The sequence below is a fragment of the Drosophila simulans genome, chromosome 4 (genome assembly GCF_016746395.2).
Source record: "Drosophila simulans strain w501 chromosome 4, Prin_Dsim_3.1, whole genome shotgun sequence".
In the NCBI taxonomy this organism is placed as follows: domain Eukaryota; kingdom Metazoa; phylum Arthropoda; class Insecta; order Diptera; family Drosophilidae; genus Drosophila; species Drosophila simulans.
The window spans coordinates 143,505-167,608 of record NC_052524.2 but is presented as its reverse complement, the minus strand read 5'-3'; the positions used below and the strand labels follow the sequence as shown (position 1 = coordinate 167,608).

Genomic DNA, 24,104 nt, shown 5'->3' with positions numbered 1-24,104 from the left:
TAAAAAGGCTTTGAATATAAGTATCTTAAGGTAACTTATATTGGATATTTTGACCAATTTTATATATTGTAGGTATTTTGTCAGTTGGATGAACCTGGTCGGAAAATCATGTAATTTTATTATACAAATCACACTAATATAACGTATACATATATAACAAGAGATAATGCTATAGTCGAGTTCCCCGACTATCAGATACCCGTTACCAAGCCAGTGCGAATGCGAACACGAAATTTAATCATTTTTCTATGGTATCTATATTAGGGATATTAAGGAATAAAATGAGAAAATTGTTAAATAAATTATCAAGATTACATACATACTTTTCAAAGAATCTAGTATACCTTTTTACTCTACGGAGTAACAATTAGAAACACTGTTACTTGGAATATAATTTTTTTGTAAATTAAATTTTTACCGTTAGTCATAGATTAAATGTGTATACTTGATTCGATTAAAAATATAAAGTGGATGTATTCTTATTTAAAAACACTAGCCGAGTAGATTTGGTCATGTCGGTCTGTCGCTTGGTACACTCTAACTTCCATTCGTTATGTTCGTAAATGTCCAATCATAAATGTAACCCCGCTAGGTAGAGCGTGTAGAATTAGTCCATTTATATCACGCTTTTTTACCTGAGTACCGAATATATGAGAGAAAAACTCGGCTTTAGTGTTCTCTCTTGTTTTTACCTCGTTGTTTTTAAAGTATGCTTACCATGGCCAGAATTCGTACATAATTAATATTACTTATTTATATTTTTATTTTTGGATATCGATTTTTTTGTTTTCTAACGAGCTAGCGAATTAATTAGAGCTATGGCAGCAGAGGCCTTCAGCTAATGTTTTATACCATATTTTACATCTAGATGGATGGAATAATCTTGTTAATGTTTCATTATATTTGGTAGTACAGATATACGATTTTAATGTATTTAAGGATATTTAATTTGTTTGACGGTGTGGAAGTTAAAAGGAGCCCTATTGGGTTGATATTGTTAAAAATGTTGCTTCTATGGTTTCTAAGATGGATACAGGTGGACAACAGGTGTTCCAGGTTGTCTGTTGGGTTTGGTCGTGGAAGTGCATGTTCGAGTCTCTTAAGAAGATTTTGGTTGGATGTTTGAAACCAAGTTGATGTTTTTGTGATTTTTGTTAGGTATTTCTTGTAGTATTCGTTTTTTAAATATTTACGAATGTACATATGTCCTGTGTGTTAAGGTTTTCAATAGTTGTAAGTGGTTGGTTTGTTGCTTGGCAATCACCGAGTTGATTTCCTGGTATTCCAACAAGTCCTAGTATCCAAAGGAGTTTAAATTTGGTATTGAATTTTTGTAGTATGTGGCGAGCCTAAGATGTGTAGTGATCGCTGTTGTTTAGATTTTTAATTGCTTCAAATGCGGAAAGTGAGTCTGAACATATGCAGAATTTTCCTCTTTTATTTTCGTGAGTTTCTACGGCCTCTATAATGGCTATAAGCTCTGCTCTGCTTTGCATTTTTCTATTATTCGGTCTTCTGCTTGTGCCTTTTAGAGGATGTTTTCGATTGGAGTTGTTCTGAAAGCACCAAGAGAGAAGGATGTGTTGATCATCATTTAGTTTTCTTAGTGTTGATTTTGCGAAAAACCATAGACAGTCGATAGATATAGATTTAATATTGCCACACTTTATCTTTGTGTGTTCAAATTAATATATATAAAAGTACACAGCTGTAAAAAACACGATTTTTCATAAACTATCGATCATTGTCATGGCCTAGTTCCATTATCAAATGGTTTTGCAACAGATGTGATACTGAAAGTTTTTAATCGTTTGTACATTTGTTCTTGGCAGCACTTATTGTTATAATAAAAACAATAATAGTATTCGAATAATATTCGGAATATCATTTCGTGCTCCTTCTTCCTTTTTCAATTATTTTTTTTATTTTGCAGAAACGAAAAATTATATGAAAAATTTTCGTTGTTAGGTTTGCCAATATTTGTGTCACCACTAGATGCTCAAAACTCAAATTTCAAAGAATGCAAATATATATATATATATATATATTGTAAAAATTGCATCAAAATTTATTAAATGTGTGAGGCAGATGCCAAACAAAATAGTTGTTATTTAGGATCTTTAGGTATTACTGATATCGACATGTTCTTCCAAATGTATAATATATACTGTTCCGAGAATCGATTTCTGTTCTGATGCTGATAAAATATATAATAACTAGATAAACTGAATCCTGGAATAAACGAAATCTTTCCTTCTCATCATTCTTAACGATCTAGGTTGCTTTATTGACACTTTTCGCTGTTCCATATTGGTATAACATAAGTGAAGGAAGCCATCCCTAAATGTGTACTGACACGACATTTCGTAGGATAATTTTAAGAAGAACTTGTGTCGCTCCCTCTTTTTGCTTTTAAAAATAATTAAAGGGGGCCCACGTATTAAAATTTCCACCGTTCCACAATTGTTACTAAGCATGCGACGCTATCTTCACGCACTTAGCCACACATAACAAAATGTTGGTTGGAAAAGTTCGTGACATTACTAAGTTACTTTTCTATATGTAAATATAATCCGAAGCTACGAAACCTGCCTTTCTCAACTAATGAGTAGTGCATCTATTACTTTATCTATATATATATTTTTCTAAAACATCGAAAACCGTCGTAAAATGTTATTGATTATATGGACGATTAATGCCAAAACGTACATGTTTGTATGTACCGATAAAAAACTACCGCTATTTTATTTTATAACAACGCTCAAAGCAGTCCATACTTCACACATACTACCTGTGCACGTAGATATGGCTATGTACATACTTTTACTGAAAACAATAAGCTTTAAGCTCTTGTGCAGTTCGGTCATAACATTAGATTTTTACTTGCCTGGCACTATCCTTCGGGGAAAACAGGTTATTCTAACAGTACAAATCGTCCATAAACATTGCCGTCAAGCAGTCATGCATAGTTTATTTTCCTGAAGCACAACGGAATCTTTCCAAAAAAATATGGTGCAAGTAGTAGTACGTTCATATGTATTTTTATCAATCTTTAGGAAACCAATGATTCACGAAATCCAACTGTGTATTGTTCTTCTGTACACATACAAACCTGGACATCTAATATACATATGTATGTATATAAAAAATGTCGTATGCTTATACTTTCAACGAATATGTTTTGTAAAATTTAAGGATCGCTGCAGTATTATTCAAAGTAACATTGAAATGTCAACAAAGGGATTGAAATGTTATCAATTATATCCTCCATACGCTCGTAAGAGCGATAGCTGTCTTCAATCGTATGTCCTATAACATTTACATTTATGTACATATGTATATATGTATATCTCGACCGTTATATAGATCGCTAACCATAGCAACTGCAATTTCATCAATTGTCGGCGAAATATATTACCCCGCATGCCTTCCAAATGGTAATATGATTGTGTAAAAACGGTACTCATACCCGAAATTTTTCGGTACTTCATCTGCTCGATGTGGTTATACTGCCAGTAAAACATACGTTTTTTGCTGTTTTTATTATTATACATGTTGCTCGTAGAGTAAGAGGGTATACTGTATTCGTTGAAAAGAATGTAACAGCAGAAGAAAACGTTTCCGACTGTATAAAGTATATATATCCTTGATCAGGATCAAAGCCGAATCGATCTAGCCATGTCCGTCTGTCCGTCTCGATCTCAGGAACTATAAAAGCAAGAAGGTTGAGATTCAGCGTACAGATTCTAGAGATAAACACGCAGCGCTAGTTTATTGAATCATGTTGCACACCCACTCTAACTTCCCAAAAACGGCCCAAAGGTGCGACGCCCACATTTTTGAAAATTTTGTCATATTAGTCTTGTAAATTTCTATCGATTTGGCAAAAAAACATTTTGCTACGCCCACACTAACGCTCTAAACCGCCAAACCGGTCACGCCCACTTTTGAGCAATTTTCAAATTTTTTCTGATTTTATCAATGTCCCAGAAAAATTATGATATTTAGCCTTCGCATTCACATTAGCTGAGTAACGGGTATCTCATAGTCGGAATACTCGACTATAGCATTCCCTCTTGTTGAATTGTTACACTTGGCGAATAAAATTTAGATTGAGATGTATGGTTACCAATCTAAAACCCTCGTTTTTGTCCCGTGTACGCTACTTATAGGCTGTATAAATAGATTCGATGGGGTATCGATAGATATTGGGGACGTTGGGGCTTTAGGGCGTTAGAGTGGGCGTGGCAAAAAGTTTTTTTCAAAATCGATAAAAATTTACAAGACTAATATGACAAAATTTTCAAAAATTTGGGCGTCGCAATTTTGGGCGGTTTTTGGGAAGTTAGAGTGGGCGTGGCAACATGATTCAATAAACTTGCGCTGCGTGTTTATCTCTAGAATCTGTATGCTGAATCTCAACCTTCTTGCTTTTATAGTTCCTGAGATCGAGACGGACAGACGGACATGCCTAGATCGATTCGGCTATAGATCCTGATCATGAGGAATATATATACCCTATACAGTCGAAAACGCAGTCCGAAACAGTCCGAAAAGGTAATGCTGAAAATACATATAACTCACTAGCGAATTGTTTTTGATATCCCCCTATTTCACTGCTGGTTTCCATGGCATATATATCTAAAAAGGTATTTGTGTATGTGGTTTTGTACTGATATATTTTTTTTTAAATCAAAACAAGAGAGATCGCTATTATCGACTCCGACTATCCCCCCGACTATCATCTAGTCCAAGTGAGACCGACAATTTTCAACATTTTTAAGGGATATCGGTAGAAATTGGGGAAAAAATTAATGTTAATCCAAAAAATATTAAATCATTTCTCAAAAGTGTGGGCGTAGCAGTTTTCGGAGGTTTTATAGCATTATTGTGGACTTGGACGTTTTTGGCAAATAAATAGATAAATAGATAAAAATTTTATAAGACTAATAAAATTATGAAAAAATATCCAACAATTTCAAACGTGTGGAAACGGTTCCATCTGCCTGTTGCATACTTATCACTACGTGGACTGCCGTTCGCAGTGGTATTGTCTTGAGAGTATGAATTGTTATGGAACGATCCCTTATTTACAGTCAATAAAACGATAACGTAGTTTCAAAGTCCTCTTCCGCTAACTTATCATTATTCTATGTACTTTAGGTGTTTTATTTTGGCAGTGTTGGTATGAGTTAATCAGTAAGAGTTATCAAAGGTGCTTTATTTTCATGTTTCACTTATTCAAAGACATTTTATCAAATTTATTCGCTATCTTTCTTTTTGAAGAGTTATTTCCGTTTTTAGGTATTTTCATTTGCTTTTATCCTTCGATAAGAATTTATTTAAATAATCTTTTTATAACTTTGAAAAGAAAATCTGCAAAATCCCGTTTATTTAAATATAATTGTACCAATTTTTTTAATTTTTTTCGAATTCTTAGTTTCCATTTAATTGCTTGCACATATCACATGATATAACTGAATCTGTGTCGGTAATGGGTACGGCTCGAAATTACATTTTCTGCTTAGACTTATTTAAATAGGACTTAGACTCTTATTTATATTTACACAAGAACTATTGTAAGTGTGTTTGTTTTTTTTGACACGCACGGGTGGATGAAACATCGTCCTGCATTTGCAAATCTTAAATGGGAGGTGTTAATAAACTCCAATTTTTATTATATTCTTAGTTGCGTGAACCAAACTCGCTAAAATATATCTAACATCAAAGGGACTTACCTTCTTGAGTCAACAGCGTATTGGGTCTAGCCATAATTTTAGTTCATAGGGTATTTTTTTCATGTATGTATAGGTAGGGTAGGGTATTCATGTATGTATATCCTGCAACCTTTAGGCAAGATCAAATGACCTCAAACTTTAGTCAACAGTGAGCGTTTTTAGGCAGTACCCTTCTATGAGGGTAAGTTTTTTTTAATGTTAATTTTTTTTAACGTTCTCAATGGACTTATCGATATATTCGCAATATATAATTAATGGATGAATTTCGTAGATAGTTACAGTAAAGTTATATGTAATGATATTCTTTTCTTCCCTGGACAATTATATATTTTGTAATGTTTAAAATTTTTTACTAAAGAATTGAGTCTTGTTATTTCTTTCACAAGTAACTGTTATTCAGTTTAGCTACTGTACTCTACAGGCGGTAAATATACATTTACATTTTTTTGTCAATTATTGCTGTCAATAATTAATTTATATTCTCAATTCGTTTGGGTCGTCACAAGGTGCCTTGTGCTTAACTGTATTACTAATCTAATCCGCTTAAACCGATTTAGATTAAAAAGTCTATTACGTGTCATTGAGTTTTTATTTAAAAGTTTGCCTTGCTGTTTTTAAATATGTACGGGGATAAGAATTTATGTTTTTTTGTTGTAATTTTTTTTTTAAATTAAAATATTTAAAAGAATTATAAACTTAAAGTCTTGCTATCAAAACTATTTTAGATACCCATAGGGACAAAAAAGAGTGGTTCTTATCAATGGTTTTGGGAACTTATCAATTTCTACTTGTTTCCAATGAGAAAATTATTTTTAAGGTGCGATTAACTAGTTTAATATAAGAGCGCGTCGAATACGGACTTTAGTTCTGCGGCCTGTAAAATAATTGAAGTTATTTTTTCGTTTTAAATTTAGAGGGAGGTATTACGGCTTAGGTTTTTTTTACTATCTAGGCTGTGCCATTTTTAACCACTTGTTTGAAACCTTTCTCTTAATTATATTTTATACGTATTCATAATTTTTTTAACCAGATCATGGCAACCTATTTTGCTTTGTTTAATTTGTAGCTCATATTCTTCTACTAAATACGCTCATTACTTCTCAATTTCTGTGCATATGCAAAAAACAAAATGGCAGACTGCGCCACAAGCTTGAAAAATATTTAATTTAATATATTATTTATAATTTTCAGTTCGATTTTCCATAAACTGTTTTGCTCAACGATAAATCCAAACGTCAAAGTACCATTATACTGTCAACAATGAGTGTTTTATCAAAATATGTTGACCGGATTGCAGAAAAATGTGAACATAATGGGTTTACGAAACACGCTTTTAGCTATGCTCTAGTAACTAGTGCTATACTAGCACTTACCATTAAAGTTACTATCCCTTACGTAAGAAACGTAAATACTACGTGTAGTGTACGGACCCAAAAAGGAAAAACCAATGACCAACTATCACCATCGAAAAGAGATAGCTCAGAAGAGGATTTCAAGCTTGCAGAGGCCGAAAAGTTATTGGTTGCACAGCAACTTAAAAAAAAAACTACAAATAATTTAGTTGAGCCTGGTCTAAATAAGGAGTTTTTAAAACATTTGCAAATGTTGGCCAAAATAATGATTCCTCAGGCGTTCTGCTATGAAACAGGATTACTAAGCGTTCATACTTTTTGCTTGATTTCTCGAACATTTCTTAGTATTTATGTTGCCGCATTGGAGGGAGCTCTTGTTAAATTTATAGTTCGAAAGGATATTAAGCAATTTGCCCTAGTGTTGCTCAAATGGTTCGGAATTGCTATCCCTGCTACTTTCGTTAATTCTATGATACGGTTTCTCGAAAGTAAACTGTCTCTGGCGTTTCGGTAAATAAAAAATTTCACTACTAAGACAATATAAAGATTACATTTTTGATTTAGAACTCGGCTTGTGCGTCACTCATATCGGCTCTATTTTAAAAACCAAAATTACTACAGGGTATCAAATTTGGACGGACGCATTGAAAACGCGGATCATAGGTAAGTTATTGATTCAAAAGTTAAAAAATATTTAATAAGGTCATCTTTCTTATAGACTTACGGAAGATATTTCTGTGTTCGCAAATTCTGTAGCTCATTTGTATAGTAGCCTGACTAAACCATGCTTCGATCTGATGCTTATCGGCTTGGCACTAATGAGATCTTCTAGAAAAATGAAAGCTAACATTATAACTGGTTAATTAAATTATTCTTTTATTTGAAATGCATTTCTAACTACTTTATTCCGATATTTAGGACCAGCCTTATCAATCGGTGTTATTGCTCTTACAGCCCATATATTGAGAATTGTTTCCCCGAAGTTTGGACAGCTGGTATCGGAAGAGGCAAATAGATATGGGTATTTAAGACATATACACTCCCGCATAATAACAAACGCGGAAGAAATTGCTTTTTACGGAGGCCATAAGGTGAGTTTAAATTTCTCTAGACCCTGAAACAAAGTTTAAAATGTTCATCTTTTCAATAATTCAACATATTTATTTGCCAACTATTCGTGTGCATACATTAATTTTAACCTAAAAGTAATGGACTTCCCCTACATTAAATAAAACGTATATCCTTCCTATGCCAGATTTTGATATAGTTGCATATAAACTATACTTGATAACGGAATATGTTAATTCCTTTAAAAGGGTGTATCAGGAAGGCAGAACAGCAACAGATGGAAGCGTTAACGACCGTATAAAGTTAATAAATTTTTAATTACGTCACTAGAGGCGCTTAATAAATATTTTGGATTACCATAGTAAATGAAGTTAGGTATGCGCGCGTAATTTAACTTTAGCATTTTTAAACTTATGTACCGGAAATGGAAGAGGTATTGTACGAAATATTAAAAATATTATATTATAAATAATGTTAAAACGAAACATTTAAACTCAGAGGAATATAATCAAAAGTGGGTACTTTCATTTTGTACATTTTAGCACAAAAATTATTTTGTACAAAATTAGCAATACAATTATTACAATAAAAACAAGAGAGAATGCTATATTCGAGTTCCCTGACTATCAGAATCCCGTTACTCAGCTAGTGTGAACGCGAAATAACATCATTTTTCTGGGATATCGATATATATTGGGGACGAAAAAGTTTTTTTTAGCAAATCGATAGAAATTTACAAAACTAATAAAAATTTAAAAAAAATATCAACACATTTTTTAAAAGTGTTGGCATGGCAGTATTGTGCGGCTTGTGGGCGTTAGAGCGACACCATGGGTCAACAAACTTGCGCTGCGTCTATGTCTCTAGAATCTGGATGCTGAATCTCAACCTTCTTGCTTTTATAGTTCCTGAGATCTCGACGTTCATACGGACAGACGGACAGATAGCTAGATCGATTCGGCTATTGATCCTGATCAGGAATATATATACTTACTCACTTATATATACAGTCGGAAACGCTTCCTTCTGCGTGTTACATACTTTTCAACGATTCTAGTATAGCCATTTACTCTACGAGTAACGGGTATAAAAACTATTTTTAACGGTAATGGCATTGGCAGTTCCTGGCGGTTTATTGTCGTGATATGGTTCTGAAACAAATGGCGTCACTAAATCTGAAACATCTACCTCTGATATGTCCGCGATCATACAGACAGACGGATGGTCGGATCGATTGGCACGTGAACCATATACAAGTGACACCTTCTTTACTAGTAATATATATAAATATATTTTAAAAAGTTTCGATGTGAACTATTTAGCTATTTTAGCTGTTATAGTTTTGCCTTGAAACAAAAGACTTCAGTTGGACTTTCTGTGTGGCGTATATATACATGCACAAGCATACATATGTTATTAATTTTTTTAATCTTTTAGGTGGAAATGCAGCAGCTAAGGCATGCATACAACCGCCTGGTAAACCAAATGACTACAATTTTTAACCAAAAACTTTGGTTTATAATGCTTGAACAATTTTTTATGAAATACGTTTGGTCGGGTACTGGAATGATTATGGTATCACTTCCAATTTTGACGGGCAGTGACGTAGGACTTGGAACCGTTGCCAACACGGCCATATCGGAATCCCGAGTTAGCGAACGCACGCAATATCTAACCACTGCTAGAAATTTACTAATTTCCGCAGCAGACGCGATTGAGCGATTAATGTCTTCTTACAAGGAAATCGTGTCGCTTGCTGGCTACACATTTAGGGTGGCTGGTATGATGGATGTCTTTGAGGAAACTGCTCTGGGAGTTTATTGCAAGACAAGTGTAATGGAATCCAATCAGTCGAACGGTATTATTAAGTTTCGTAATGGAAAACCAATAGCAAAGGGTCGCATAATCTATTCAGATGATCCGAAAAATATGTCAATAAACCTTCGTTCAGTGCCAGTGGTGACACCCAATTGTGATATAGTTGTACCAAAACTTACATTGTGCATAGAGCCTGGTGTGCACTTGTTAATAACTGGGCCAAATGGATGCGGAAAATCGAGCTTGTTTAGAATACTAAGTGGACTTTGGCCTATATACGCAGGGGAGTTGCAAATACCAAGGCCTGTGAAAGACGTCCCATGTATGTTTTACATTCCCCAACGTCCATATATGTCAATCGGGAGCCTGTGTGATCAAATTATATACCCTGACACGAGGGAAGATATGAAACGCAAGCATATAACTGAAAACGAGCTAAGATCCATTTTGAAAATGGTCAGCCTTGAGCACATCGCTCAAAGGTAAATAATTTTTAGCTAATATTAAGGAATAAGTAATGTAAAATTCCATTCTTATTTTCAGGGATAGCTTTGACGTTGTTCGTGATTGGAAAGATATATTATCCGGAGGTGAAAAACAACGTATGGCGATAGCCCGATTGTTTTATCATAGGTATGAATTTTATAACAACGTTGTAGTAGCCCGTTTCTACCAATATCTTACAAGTCTTTCTCTTTTATTTTGAATACCATTAAGCCCAATAATATCTCTTAAAATATAATAATATATTAAAATATAATAAAATATTATTAAGTTAATATTAATGGTTATAAGATATAATGACCTCTATATATCTCTTAATTCTTCCGGTTAGACCGCGCTATGCCCTTCTTGATGAATGCACCAGTGCTGTATCTATAGATGTTGAAAGCTCGATTTATGAAATTGCTAAAGGAATGGGAATTACTTTGTTAACCATAACACACAGGCCTACTTTGTGGTAAGATTACACTATAGGAGAAAAGGTTCACTAAACTTATTAAAATTCGTACCATTTTAGGAAATATCACACACATATATTGGAGTTTGACGGTCTAGGAAGCTGGCAGTTTAGAAAAATGAATGCTGATGAAGAACAAAAAGGACAATTTCTTTCGTAGTACAAACTTGTTTTGGGAAACTGAAGTTTTAATACCCGTGCAGTTTTGACATAAAAGTACTTATCAAGATCGTGTACACAACAGTAATAGAATACAGTCTTCCGATTTATTAGCGTTCATAAAAATACAAATTCCACAAATCGTCAGGCTTTTAAAATCATATATATATAATTTAAACTGCTTATATTTTATGTTCAAAATTTATTTAAACATTACTAAAAATATTTTTTATGCATAGGTGTGAGCAATATCAAAAAGACTTAAAATTTTAATTTGAACGAGTTTTGTTTTGTTCAACATTGCCCTTTTAATTTATATTTGACCAGATATTCCAACTTTATTTTTAATTGCAGTAAATTGAAATAAAAGGTACACTTAAATAAAATTGCTAGTGTCGATGCGTTTTAATTTTAGCTAAAGTCAGACGAGTTAAAGTAGTATGATAATGATTCGGGTATACATGGCAGGTCCCATATGTATTAACTTATCGTTGGTTACGACTACCACTGCCAAGAGTGTTCCGCATAGTGAGGACCTGAAAACATACCCTGCGTTTTCGACTATATAATATAAATCCATGATAGAATCAAAATGGAAGTTGACCTAACCAAAGACATAAGAATAATGTAATAATAACGGCCATAAAATTGGGAGAGTAAAAATCTAAAAATATAATGCACTTGCTTGTAAGTGTTAAGTCAATAATCGACTGTGTATGCGTGCGTATTTGTGCTAGAAGACGATTTTCCGGCCGAAATTAATTTTGATCTACTAAAACATTTAAAAACTTATGCCTTGACTAAAGAAGTATTTATTTTTTTATTTAATTTGAAAGAAGTATTTAAATTAATTAACTACAATTTACATATTTATATTTATGTTTATAATTAATAATGTGTAATCAATTTACAGAATTAAAATTAAGTTAATCATTATTTAAATAAAGTTCAAATTATAACTTTTGTAATTTAAAACATAAGATTTCTAAAAAAAAAAGAAAATCCATTCTAAAAAATATATTTCATTAAAATAATAAAAACACATAGTACAAAGTTAAAATTTATAAAATAAATACAAATATGTGAAATGTTTATTGAAAAATTGATTTCTTCAGGCACGGTTTTTCAAACGTCGAAGGCTAAATACTGCAATGAAAATTAATCCATAATATGAAATGTTTTATTTGATATTATGTACATACCCTGCAGTTCCACAACTGTTTCGGCTGCAGAGCCAACGCTCTTCCGACTCTCGTGCGCGATCTCTCATAAAAATTCAATGCGATGAATAAGCGATGATAGTTCAAATAAATTAATTTCTATTTTATTTCTTGTCAACTGCTCTCCGTCGCCGAGCGTATATGTGTATGTTGTATGTAAAAGGGACAAGGACGAGGACGAGCAATAGGGAAATAACAATAAATGCTAGATTTTTGTGGGAAACAACCGCGATATTAATTGAGTGCTAGTGTTTAAGAAAATGATAAGTATTTTCGAATTTAATTCATTAATCCAGGCAATTCCATTAATGGATACATTTTACAAGCAACAACACGTACTACTCGTAGAATATATAATTTTTCGTAATACATTTTTGTACATGCTATAAATAACATATTTTACTTTAAAGTTAATCGGACATGTGGACCCATTTTTCCAAAAAGAATGTGGGCCTAACTCCAAAGAACAACAAGACGCCCCAGACTGTGGTATTTTATATTTATTTGTATAATTATTTAAATAATAAGCCAAATTAAAACAAATTTATCACTTTAGAAGGAGTTGGGATTAACTGAATAAACAGCGGTAAAAAAGCGAAGAATACACCGATGAATGCGTTTAAAAAGCGCCTAAAAAACGGGGATTAAAAACGATAATTTTGCGCTCTTTCAGCTGTGTTTGTGCGAATTTTTTCATAGCTGTGAGTGCCTAGGTTAAAATCATCGCTGATTTCATACAAATTGTGCGGTCATTAAGCGATCTTTATCGCTTTTGAGCGGTGACTCATCGGTGGATGGTACTGCAGGGTAGATTCCGCTATTTCTATTTCTATGCAATATTCTTTTATTATCATGTTAAGGCAATATTTTACATGGTGCCAATTGATCAAAAGTTTCAAATAAGAACTTGCAAAGTGAAAAGAATTTTATATCAAATTTACAATGCATGAGCATACGTGTGTACACACATGCAGTTGTCAATGTATACATATAAGAGAGCTGCCGCAGACGGAAGTGGAAGTACTCCGGAAGTCCTTTCAAAATAATTCTTTCTCGAGTGGAAGTACTGCAACATTAAGGATATGGTAACTTTACTTAATGCTTCGTAATTCCCTAAAATCCGTTTGGGTGCATTCCCTGAAATGCCTTTGTAAGAATTCCCTGAAAGGGTTTTGGTTGTCATATGTACCTAAAGTGTTCCCAAAGTATAAACCAAAGTCCCAGTTTAAGAAATATTGCATTTTTTATTTTACTTAAATTTAAGTCCATAAATTTCAGTATCAGTAGCTGTGTTGATTTATTATGCTTATCTATGTATACCCTGATAGACGAAAGACCATCATCTGCAAGACAACAAGCTGTACAACTGTATTGGGAATACTAAATAATAGTAACATAAAAAAATAATAATTAGATGCAAAGATGGAAATATAAATATATATATAAATAAATACATACCTGTTTAATATTGTTAAAATGAAATAAGGGAGAAAAAGAAACAAAAATAGAAAAGAAACGAAACATAACATAAAAAAGCATAATTAAATTCGAATTCAATATTATTATTTATGTGCTACTTACTTGCAAGATACAAACCGCAAAGCCGTCGCTAAATTTCTAAGAACACACTGACGAACTTGACGATTTAAAATTGAAAATGCAACTGAATAGAAACGTACAAAACCAACAACAACGCATCGTCCTACTCTACCTGTTTCTATCCTTTTCATCATTTGAGTTTCGTAAGTACCGTTTCTTGAAATTCTGCTTGCCTCAGCTTGGCCTGCTTGGCCTCAGCTGCCACCCCCTGGACCTAAAAGGAATGTTCAAGAAATTTCATAATTTGCTGCCTATCACGTAACTTCCCGTTGTTTATCTACACTATGTACTGTTCTTATTCTCTTAGTCAATCTGCCTCAAATTCTATCAATCTGCTTCCCATACATAAGCTGTTTGATAGGTACATTTACTAAGAGTTTCCAGTGTTGGAAGATGAAGTCTACTAATTGCCCCCCTGGCTGCTGACCAGGCGACGCCCTTGTGGGCGAGGCAATTTTGTGCGGTTTGTGGGCGTTAGAGAGGGCGTGCGCTGCGTCTTTGCCTCTGGAATCTGTATGCTTAATCTCCACCATCTTGCTTTTATAGTTCCTTAGATCTCGACGTTCATACGGACAGGCAGACATGGCTAGATCGATTCGGCTTTGATCCTGATCAGGGATATATATACTTTATACAGTCGGAAACGCTTTCTTCTGCTGTTACATTCTTTTCAACGAATCCAGTATACCCTCTTACTCTACGAGCAACATGTATAATAATAAAAACAGCAAAAAAACGTATGTTTTACTGGCAGTATAACCACATCGAGCAGATGAAGTACCGAAAAATTTCGGGTATGAGTACCGTTTTTACACAATCATATTACCATTTGGAAGGCATGCGGGGTAATATATTTCGCCGACAATTGATGAAATTGCAGTTGCTATGGTTAGCGACCTATATAACGGTCGAGATATACATATATACATATGTACATAAATGTAAATGTTATAGGACATACGATTGAAGACAGCTATCGCTCTTACGAGCGTATGGAGGATATAATTTATAACATTTCAATCCCTTTGTTGACATTTCAATGTTACTTTGAATAATACTGCAGCGATCCTTAAATTTTACAAAACATATTCGTTGAAAGTATAAGCATACGACATTTTTTATGTACATACATATGTATATTAGATGTCCAGGTTTGGAACGTACTACTACTTGCACCATATTTTTTTGGAAAGATTTCGTTGTGCTTCAGGAAAATAAACTATGCATGACTGCTTGACGGCAATGTTTATGGACGATTTGTACTGTTAGAATAACCTGTTTTCCCCGAAGGATAGTGCCAGGCAAGTAAAAATCTAATGTTATGACCGAACTGCACAAGAGCTTAAAGCTTATTGTTTTCAGTAAAAGTATGTACATAGCCATATCTACGTGCACAGGTAGTATGTGTGAAGTATGGACTGCTTTGAGCGTTGTTATAAAATAAAATAGCGGTAGTTTTTTATCGGTACATACAAACATGTACGTTTTGGCATTAATCGTCCATATAATCAATAACATTTTACGACGGTTTTCGATGTTTTAGAAAAATATATATATAGATAAAGTAATAGATGCACTACTCATTAGTTGAGAAAGGCAGGTTTCGTAGCTTCGGATTATATTTACATATAGAAAAGTAACTTAGTAATGTCACGAACTTTTCCAACCAACATTTTGTTATGTGTGGCTAAGTGCGTGAAGATAGCGTCGCATGCTTAGTAACAATTGTGGAACGGTGGAAATTTTAATACGTGGGCCCCCTTTAATTATTTTTAAAAGCAAAAAGAGGGAGCGACACAAGTTCTTCTTAAAATTATCCTACGAAATGTCGTGTCAGTACACATTTAGGGATGGCTTCCTTCACTTATGTTATACCAATATGGAACAGCGAAAAGTGTCAATAAAGCAACCTAGATCGTTAAGAATGATGAGAAGGAAAGATTTCGTTTATTCCAGGATTCAGTTTATCTAGTTATTATATATTTTATCAGCATCAGAACAGAAATCGATTCTCGGAACAGTATATATTATACATTTGGAAGAACATGTCGATATCAGTAATACCTAAAGATCCTAAATAACAACTATTTTGTTTGGCATCTGCCTCACACATTTAATAAATTTTGATGCAATTTTTACAATATATATATATATATATATATTTGCATTCTTTGAAATTTGAGTTTTGAGCATCTAGTGGTGACACAAATATTGGCAAACCTAACAACAAAAATTTTTCATATAATTTTTCGTTTCTGCAAAATAAAAAAAATAATTGAAAAAGGAAGAAGGAGCACGAAATGATATTCCGAATATTATTCGAATACTATTATTGTTTTTATTATAACAATAAGTGCTGCCAAGAACAGATGTACAAACGATTAAAAACTTTCAGTATCACATCTGTTGCAAAACCATTTGATAATGGAACTAGGCCATGACAATGATCGATAGTTTATGAAAAATCGTGTTTTTTACAGCTGTGTACTTTTATATATATTAATTTGAACACACAAAGATAAAGTGTGGCAATATTAAATCTATATCTATCGACTGTCTATGGTTTTTCGCAAAATCAACACTAAGAAAACTAAATGATGATCAACACATCCTTCAGGATCTCTCTTGGTGCTTTCAGAACAACTCCAACCGAAAACATCCTCTAAAAGGCACAAGCAGAAGACCGAATAATAGAAAAATGCAAAGCAGAGCAGAGCTTATAGCCATTATAGAGGCCGTAGAAACTCACGAAAATAAAAGAGGAAAATTCTGCATATGTTCAGACTCACTTTCCGCATTTGAAGCAATTAAAAATCTAAACAACAGCGATCACTACACATCTTAGGCTCGCCACATACTACAAAAATTCAATACCAAATTTAAACTCCTTTGGATACTAGGACTTGTTGGAATACCAGGAAATCAACTCGGTGATTGCCAAGCAACAAACCAACCACTTACAACTATTGAAAACCTTAACACACAGGACATATGTACATTCGTAAATATTTAAAAAACGAATACTACAAGAAATACCTAACAAAAATCACAAAAACATCAACTTGGTTTCAAACATCCAACCAAAATCTTCTTAAGAGACTCGAACATGCACTTCCACGACCAAACCCAACAGACAACCTGGAACACCTGTTGTCCACCTGTATCCATCTTAGAAACCATAGAAGCAACATTTTTAACAATATCAACCCAATAGGGCTCCTTTTAACTTCCACACCGTCAAACAAATTAAATATCCTTAAATACATTAAAATCGTATATCTGTACTACCAAATATAATGAAACATTAACAAGATTATTCCATCCATCTAGATGTAAAATATGGTATAAAACATTAGCTGAAGGCCTCTGCTGCCATAGCTCTAATTAATTCGCTAGCTCGTTAGAAAACAAAAAAATCGATATCCAAAAATAAAAATATAAATAAGTAATATTAATTATGTACGAATTCTGGCCATGGTAAGCATACTTTAAAAACAACGAGGTAAAAACAAGAGAGAACACTAAAGCCGAGTTTTTCTCTCATATATTCGGTACTCAGGTAAAAAAGCGTGATATAAATGGACTAATTCTACACGCTCTACCTAGCGGGGTTACATTTATGATTGGACATTTACGAACATAACGAATGGAAGTTAGAGTGTACCAAGCGACAGACCGACATGACCAAATCTACTCGGCTAGTGTTTTTAAATAAGAATACATCCACTTTATATTTTTAATCGAATCAAGTATACACATTTAATCTATGACTAACGGTAAAAATTTAATTTACAAAAAAATTATATTCCAAGTAACAGTGTTTCTAATTGTTACTCCGTAGAGTAAAAAGGTATACTAGATTCTTTGAAAAGTATGTATGTAATCTTGATAATTTATTTAACAATTTTCTCATTTTATTCCTTAATATCCCTAATATAGATACCATAGAAAAATGATTAAATTTCGTGTTCGCATTCGCACTGGCTTGGTAACGGGTATCTGATAGTCGGGGAACTCGACTATAGCATTATCTCTTGTTATATATGTATACGTTATGTTAGTGTGATTTGTATAATAAAATTACATGATTTTCCGACCAGGTTCATCCAACTGACAAAATACCTACAATATATAAAATTGGTCAAAATATCCAATATAAGTTACCTTAAGATACTTATATTCCAAGCCTTTTTACTAAATAATAAGAAAAGATATGTAAATGCTGTATTTAATATTTATTTTTTTCTTGGCTAGCTTATTTAAAGTAATTACATTCAAGAACAAGCATACATGTTGCTTCTTTTTTAATGTGGTATGTGGGGTATAAGAATTTATCAAAAATTTATATATATACAAACTAATATTTGAAAGCCGTGGCAGAACTTTTAAGACACCACATATTTTCACATATTCTAAATGCGTCAATGGTTTTTATATTATTAATGTTTGGTACATGTATATAATACATTTTTTGACACAAATTTATGAAATTTTAAATCATTTCATATTCAATTCAAAAACTTAAAAAACTAAGAACATGTTGTCCTGTTGTTCATATGTTAAAATTGGTCTCTCTATTTTCAATTGATCCTTGCTTGTTCGTTGACGATAGAAATCTTGTAATGCCTATTTTCCCCTAGCAGCCTATTCAATTACAATCGAATTTCAAATCACCTTCGATAAGACATCGAAGATACACCTAATTAACAGATGTATTCGAAATTAACCAAATATAGTACAGATTACTATAACATCTGGATTATGGGACTTCATTAGATTTTTTAGGATAATTAAGATGTTGGATAAAGAAAATATGTATATTCTTAACCAAATGTTTGCTTTATTTATTAACAGCGGAGCACTTTAAATGTATCTAAAAATAACAAATATTCAACGACACAACTTCTTTGGAAATGTATGCTCATCTAGTGCAAGAGGGTTTTTGATATAGGCACGTAAACGATACAAGATACTTTACAATTACTCTCCATAATTGGAGCATAGTGTGAGCGAAGTGTAATTTAAGCTTCATCACATTATTTTATCGGTAACATCGAGTTATCGAATTAAACGAAGATAAAATGCAGCAGAAGTAATGTGAAATCGACAATATTTCTTTGAAGAATGGGGGCTACAATGGTAAAACCTTTGGTAAAAAATGGAAATATTTTGGATGCACTGCCATCACAGGTAATATAATAAAAAATTTCAAGGATATACAAACAAATTATTTTTTTTAAGGCAACTCTACATGTAGTTATGTTAGGTTTGGATTCTGCGGGAAAAACAACGGCTTTATACAGACTTAAGTTTGATCAATACTTAAACACAGTGCCAACTATTGGATTTAATTGTGAAAAGGTATGAGTTTTAAAGATTCAGTTTCTTCGGGTTTTTAAGCGAAATTCATATTATTAGGTACAATGTACACTTGGCAAAGCAAAAGGAGTTCATTTTTTGGTTTGGGATGTCGGAGGACAGGAAAAATTGAGACCACTTTGGAGAAGTTATACACGGTATTATATTTCAAATTATTTAAATTGATGTTAAAGGTTTATTAAATCACTTTTAGTTGCACTGATGGCATTTTGTTTGTTATTGATTCTGTTGACACAGAACGAATGGAAGAAGCTAAGATGGAACTAATGCGCACCGCTAAATGTCCTGATAACCAGGTAAGAAATAACTGGAACAATTTGTAATTTATCTGTGCGTTAAAGAACAAACCGCTGATTCCAATTGTATATTACATCAGAAAAATAGCGTAAGGTTAGTTTATCAGATTCTCAAAATGTTAGTGTGCCATTATTAGGAACACCACACGATTTAAACATCAAATCAAATCAATAAACGTAAAAAAAATTAGAGGTGTGTTGGACATTTTGAGCTTAATAATATTACAAAAACAAAAAAAAAAAAAAAAAATTCCATATGGTTTTCATAGGAATACGTACTAAACACGAATTAGGCACCACAAAAGTAATGATACACCTCATAGTTCATTAATTTAAACTGTATTAAATTAGTTATAACAAAAAATTAATATTTCTGGGACATCCCCTCATTTTGTTGACTTCATTAAGTCGTCTTGACATGGAAGCAACTAAAGTTTCCAAATAGGATACCACCCACTCCTTACATAGGGCCGCTTTTAAATCTGAAATGTTGCCTATTTCATTTCCCCTTAAGTTATGCTCCAATTTATTCCACAAGTGATCATTAAAGCCGTGTTCTTTGGGTCATTGTCATGATAAGAGTAAAATGACGAAACAATTCCAAAACGATCTGCGCTCTGATTCAGATTTATCTTTAGGGTGTCAATGTACATTTTGTGGTCTAGTGCCGTAAATGAATTCCAGGTTTCCGACGCCCCCAGAAGCGAAACGCCTTAAACCACAACTCCTAATGGTGTTTTTTGGCTTATAGGCAACGCCTTTCTCAAGTGTTTATATGTACATACCAAGATTTTAGGTCCACCATGCTTATTTTTAGCAAGCATTCTTTTCAACACATCTGTCTATAGAATATTACGCCACTTGAAGGCTGGCCAGCTTAGGAGGGTTTTGGCGATGTCCAGACTTGCAAAAAAGTTGCGAATTTTTTCAATAATGTAAAGATAGTAAGGGTAACTTAAAAAACAGACGGACTTTCTCTTTTTCCAATCTATACAGTCCCTTTTACAATAATATTTTAAATAACAGACAAATGGAGAAATACCTCTATATTTCTTAGTTTCTCATGCACTGATATTTTAATAAACGCATCTGTATGTTATATTTCAACTCAAAATTACATTGAGCCAGAACTCAACAGTATGATTTTGGTACCTTTTTGCAAACTCAAGGCACAGAAGTCGATTTTTTTTATACATGTGCACCAAATGCGAATTCTTTTATCGTTCTACGGATAGTTTTCGGGTGGACATCCTTGTTAAGAGTGGCACTCCACTCCAGAGTGACTCCACTTATTTTAACAGCGCTCTGGAACGCATTTTTATTAATTATCAAGGCCGTCGCCAGGGTGGGGCAGGGAGGGCAGTTGATTTCCTCTCTTTAACATGTAAATTTAAACACTTTTTTTGTAAACGTCTTTTTGTTAAAGTTTGTAATCATTTGTAAAAATTTGTAAAAATATGTACATAGCAATGCAATGAAATGTTACCTAAAGCAAACGGGAAAAAGTTCCGTTAAAATAGTCAAAGGGATGCGATTAAAGCCGGATAAGTTAACTGTATCATGACTTTGGTGGTGCCAATAATTCGTGTTATATATGTTTGTTGTAGTTTTTAAGATAAACACGTGAAGTTTTTGTATGTTAAATGCTTTAAAAATTTTCTACAATTGTAAAGGCAAGAATTTTATAAAAATAACGATCAAACTTGTAATTTGTTGTCTGTAATAAAATACACCAGGTTAGCGCTCCATAAGCAAACATTTTTGATGTGAGATATTTGGAAAACGGTTTGAGCGAGAGCTTTGGAATTTTTTTTTTCCTTAAAAGTTGAACAATTCTATAAATAAAAAGTTTATATAGGATGCATTTTGTTGTTCATGGATTTTTATTTCAATAAAAAAGAAAAACAATTCATAAATGGGTTAGTCAAAATTGCGTCATCAGATTAGCGCCCCCTACGAAAATTTAAGTTTTTTCGATTCATTTCAAAAAAAAATTAAATGATTAACACTTAAATATTTAAATTAGAATATTTTCAAGGGGAAATAATAATGAGTTGATCCTTCTTTGTGTTCAAGGACTTCACACATTCGTCTGGGAAGTGAATCATATATTTTTTGTAGGTAATCCAAAGTAATCGTAGACCAACCGACTTTTATTCCGGTGATCCCTCTTGAGTGGCATATTGTTTACCACCCTCATATACCTTCCCATCCAACCATCCTCACACGTTTTCTATTGTATTAAGGTCCTGGGAGTATGGTGGCCATTCCAGAACTTTTACATTTTCGCTTTGAATCAATGTTTTTACCGAACGTGCAGTTTAGATTGGGGCATTGTCGTGCTTAAAATGACATTCTAGATTTCCAAAAACGTTTTTAAAGTAGGGAAGTGCCGTTTTTAATATTTTTGTTGTTAATAACTGCAATTCACAGGGACCATAATCGGATACTGCTCCCCATACCATGACACCTCCAACCCGACTGTGGAAGCGAACTAAAATGTGCTCCTCTTTACGCAAATCATGATAGTAGTGACTATAGTCGTCTGGTTCCTCCAGATAAATTTCTTCTCGTCCGAAAATACAACATAATGCTACTCCTTAGAGCAGGTCATATGAGCTCGAACAAAGCTCAGTGTTGCTTTTTTCGCAACTTATTAAGAGGTGTTTTTTTTTCAGTTTTTCGTGTTTTAAATGTTTACCTTTCTTAATCAACCTTTAAATTAACGATTTGCTCGGGTTTTCACCACTTTTTTCTCGAATTTTGGCGGAGAAGTCGTGGGAATTGCAAGGTATTCGACGTAAGGACCTGCGATCTGCCGCTTTAAAGACACTGTTATGGCCACCCCTATAGGTTTTTTCATAAGTTTTTAATAAAATTGGCTATAGTTTTGCGATGTCTGCTGTTTTTTCTGCAATTTTTTGAAGAGATAGACCGCATTAATAGAAAGCTATGATTTCGGAATTTTACTGCAAGGATAACAGCGTTCCTCTTCTCATTTTTTTTTTGCAAAATTAAAGCAAACTTTTCAATTTAACATCATAAAAAATTTTGTTGTCCTACCTTTTAAATTATGGAAGATATGTAAAACTGCATTGGTGGGCGCTATTCTGATGACGCAATTTTGACTTACCCATTTTTGTTTTTCTTTTTTATTAAAATAAAAATCTATAAACAACAAACTGCATCCTATATATACTTTTTATTTATAGAATTCTTCAACATTTAAGGGAACAAAATTTTCAAACCTCTCGCTCAAACAGTTTTCTAAATATCCCACATCAAAAATTTTTTTCTCAGGGGCCGCTAAACTGGTGACGCGCAGTGTATATTCGATGTTAAACGGTAGGTCCCCTCATGAAAGTTTAAAGTTTTAAGCATTTTAAGCAGCAAATAAATAAATTGTACTATAAATATAAATAAAATGTCTAAATTGTAAAATTGAAGATATATGCAGGTCTGCTGCATGTATGTATGCATACATACATAGATCGGAATAAATTAGAAAACATCTGTTCTCACCAGTTAGTAATAACTTCGTTGTCATTGACTCACATGAACAAAAAAACAAAGAGCCAACCCTAAATACCTTAAGTTCGTAAATATGTACATCCATGGCAGTCGTTTTCGCACTTTCCTAACGTGCTTCGTTGGTACATGCAGTGGGTTACATCGTAATTTCAGCGATTTCTTTTTTTAAGTATTGACTATGTACGTATACTATGTTATTAATATCTAATTAAGATTAAATGTGAAATTTAAACCGATAATTTTCGTTTATTTTTAAGGGTGTTCCCGTGCTGATACTAGCAAATAAACAAGATCTGCCCAACGCTTGTGGCGCAATGGAATTGGAAAAACTGTTAGGACTGAACGAACTTTACAACCCGGTGCCGAATATATCAATGCCCTCCGACTCTTCTCCCACAATTAATTTAATTGTTTCAAACCAAAGTATTACAGATACATCTTTAGAAGAGAAAAAAGAGAGTCATCTGCATTCTTCTATGATTCACATAAAACCTGCGCTTGAAAGTAAAAGCCACAATTCCACGTTAAGCGGAGGAGCCTTGACAGCTTTCATATATCCGCAATCTCACAACAATTCTGCTGTATTGGATCGAAAAAGTCCACAAGATGTTAAAAATGGTTTTCATAACAAAAAAATGAACAGGTCTTCATCAAATTCTGTGCAATTTAGGGGGTGGTATATACAGCCAACCTGTGCTATAACTGGGGAGGGTCTCCAAGAAGGTTTGGACGCCCTGTATGATATGATTTTAAAACGCCGGAAAATTAATAAGTCACATAAAAAAAATCTGTAGCATAAATAATCGAACACAGTTTGGAAGTCTATGTCAGTGTTTTCAAATTACTCATTTTAGCACAATTAAATAAATAAAAAAAAAAACAAATAATTGACGTTTTATTAGAATATAACTAAACTTTTTCAATTTACTGGTCGGTCATAAGGTTTCGTATTTTTTCGCTTTGGGTTACTGCGCTTTAAGTTA

General features: G+C 33.2%; 2 protein-coding genes and 3 long non-coding RNA genes across 24 annotated transcripts; 3 read left to right on the top strand and 2 right to left on the bottom strand.

Annotated features, from left to right (window-relative positions):
- Positions 1-878: 878 nt before the first annotated feature.
- On the bottom strand, positions 879-2,634 carry LOC120285211. Of its 2 annotated transcripts, none has more exons than XR_006542013.1 (2): positions 2,498-2,634; positions 879-1,556 (listed from the first exon to the last, which is right to left on the bottom strand). It is a non-coding gene; the product is annotated as an uncharacterized LOC120285211 (long non-coding RNA). The 2 variants fall into 2 exon arrangements; XR_006542014.1 differs by having other exon boundaries at positions 2,438-2,548.
- Positions 2,454-11,369, top strand: LOC6724690 (ATP-binding cassette sub-family D member). 8 transcript variants are annotated; one of them, XM_039296132.2, is made up of 9 exons: positions 2,454-2,562; positions 6,930-7,600; positions 7,655-7,753; positions 7,809-7,948; positions 8,009-8,181; positions 9,596-10,458; positions 10,520-10,609; positions 10,812-10,937; positions 10,998-11,369. In XM_039296132.2, exons 2-9 carry the CDS (start codon positions 6,999-7,001, stop codon positions 11,095-11,097), a joined length of 2,193 nt encoding a protein of 730 aa, XP_039152066.1. In that variant the 5' UTR covers positions 2,454-2,562; positions 6,930-6,998; the 3' UTR covers positions 11,098-11,369. The 8 variants fall into 8 exon arrangements, with proteins under 8 accessions (XP_039152066.1, XP_039152068.1, XP_016037214.1 ...); XM_039296134.2 differs by having other exon boundaries at positions 2,511-2,530; XM_016180609.3 differs by having other exon boundaries at positions 2,553-2,715.
- Positions 2,993-3,305, top strand: LOC120285210. The gene is made up of 2 exons (XR_005544444.2): positions 2,993-3,133; positions 3,196-3,305. It is a non-coding gene; the product is annotated as an uncharacterized LOC120285210 (long non-coding RNA).
- Positions 11,370-12,092: 723 nt separating the features above from the next.
- Positions 12,093-18,810, bottom strand: LOC27206684. 6 transcript variants are annotated; one of them, XR_005544449.2, is made up of 3 exons: positions 13,898-16,258; positions 12,299-13,774; positions 12,093-12,242 (listed from the first exon to the last, which is right to left on the bottom strand). It is a non-coding gene; the product is annotated as an uncharacterized LOC27206684 (long non-coding RNA). The 6 variants fall into 6 exon arrangements; XR_005544452.2 differs by lacking the exon at positions 12,093-12,242 and having other exon boundaries at positions 13,541-13,774; positions 13,898-14,812; positions 14,877-16,246; XR_001600095.3 differs by lacking the exon at positions 12,093-12,242 and having other exon boundaries at positions 13,541-13,774; positions 13,898-14,983; positions 15,046-16,246.
- Positions 18,811-18,946: 136 nt separating this feature from the next.
- Positions 18,947-24,005, top strand: LOC6724689 (ADP-ribosylation factor-like protein 4A). 7 transcript variants are annotated; one of them, XM_016180612.3, is made up of 6 exons: positions 18,948-19,105; positions 19,157-19,276; positions 19,334-19,431; positions 19,488-19,590; positions 22,891-22,935; positions 23,379-23,584. In XM_016180612.3, the coding sequence occupies exons 1-5, from the start codon at positions 19,040-19,042 to the stop codon at positions 22,906-22,908; spliced, it is 405 nt and encodes a 134-aa protein (XP_016037211.1). In that variant the 5' UTR covers positions 18,948-19,039; the 3' UTR covers positions 22,909-22,935; positions 23,379-23,584. The 7 variants fall into 7 exon arrangements, 6 of the variants coding, with proteins under 6 accessions (XP_016037210.1, XP_016037211.1, XP_039152108.1 ...); XR_006541999.1 differs by having other exon boundaries at positions 19,532-19,590; positions 23,379-23,444; XM_016180611.3 differs by lacking the exon at positions 22,891-22,935 and having other exon boundaries at positions 18,947-19,105; positions 23,379-24,005.
- The last annotated feature ends 99 nt before the right edge of the window (positions 24,006-24,104 follow it).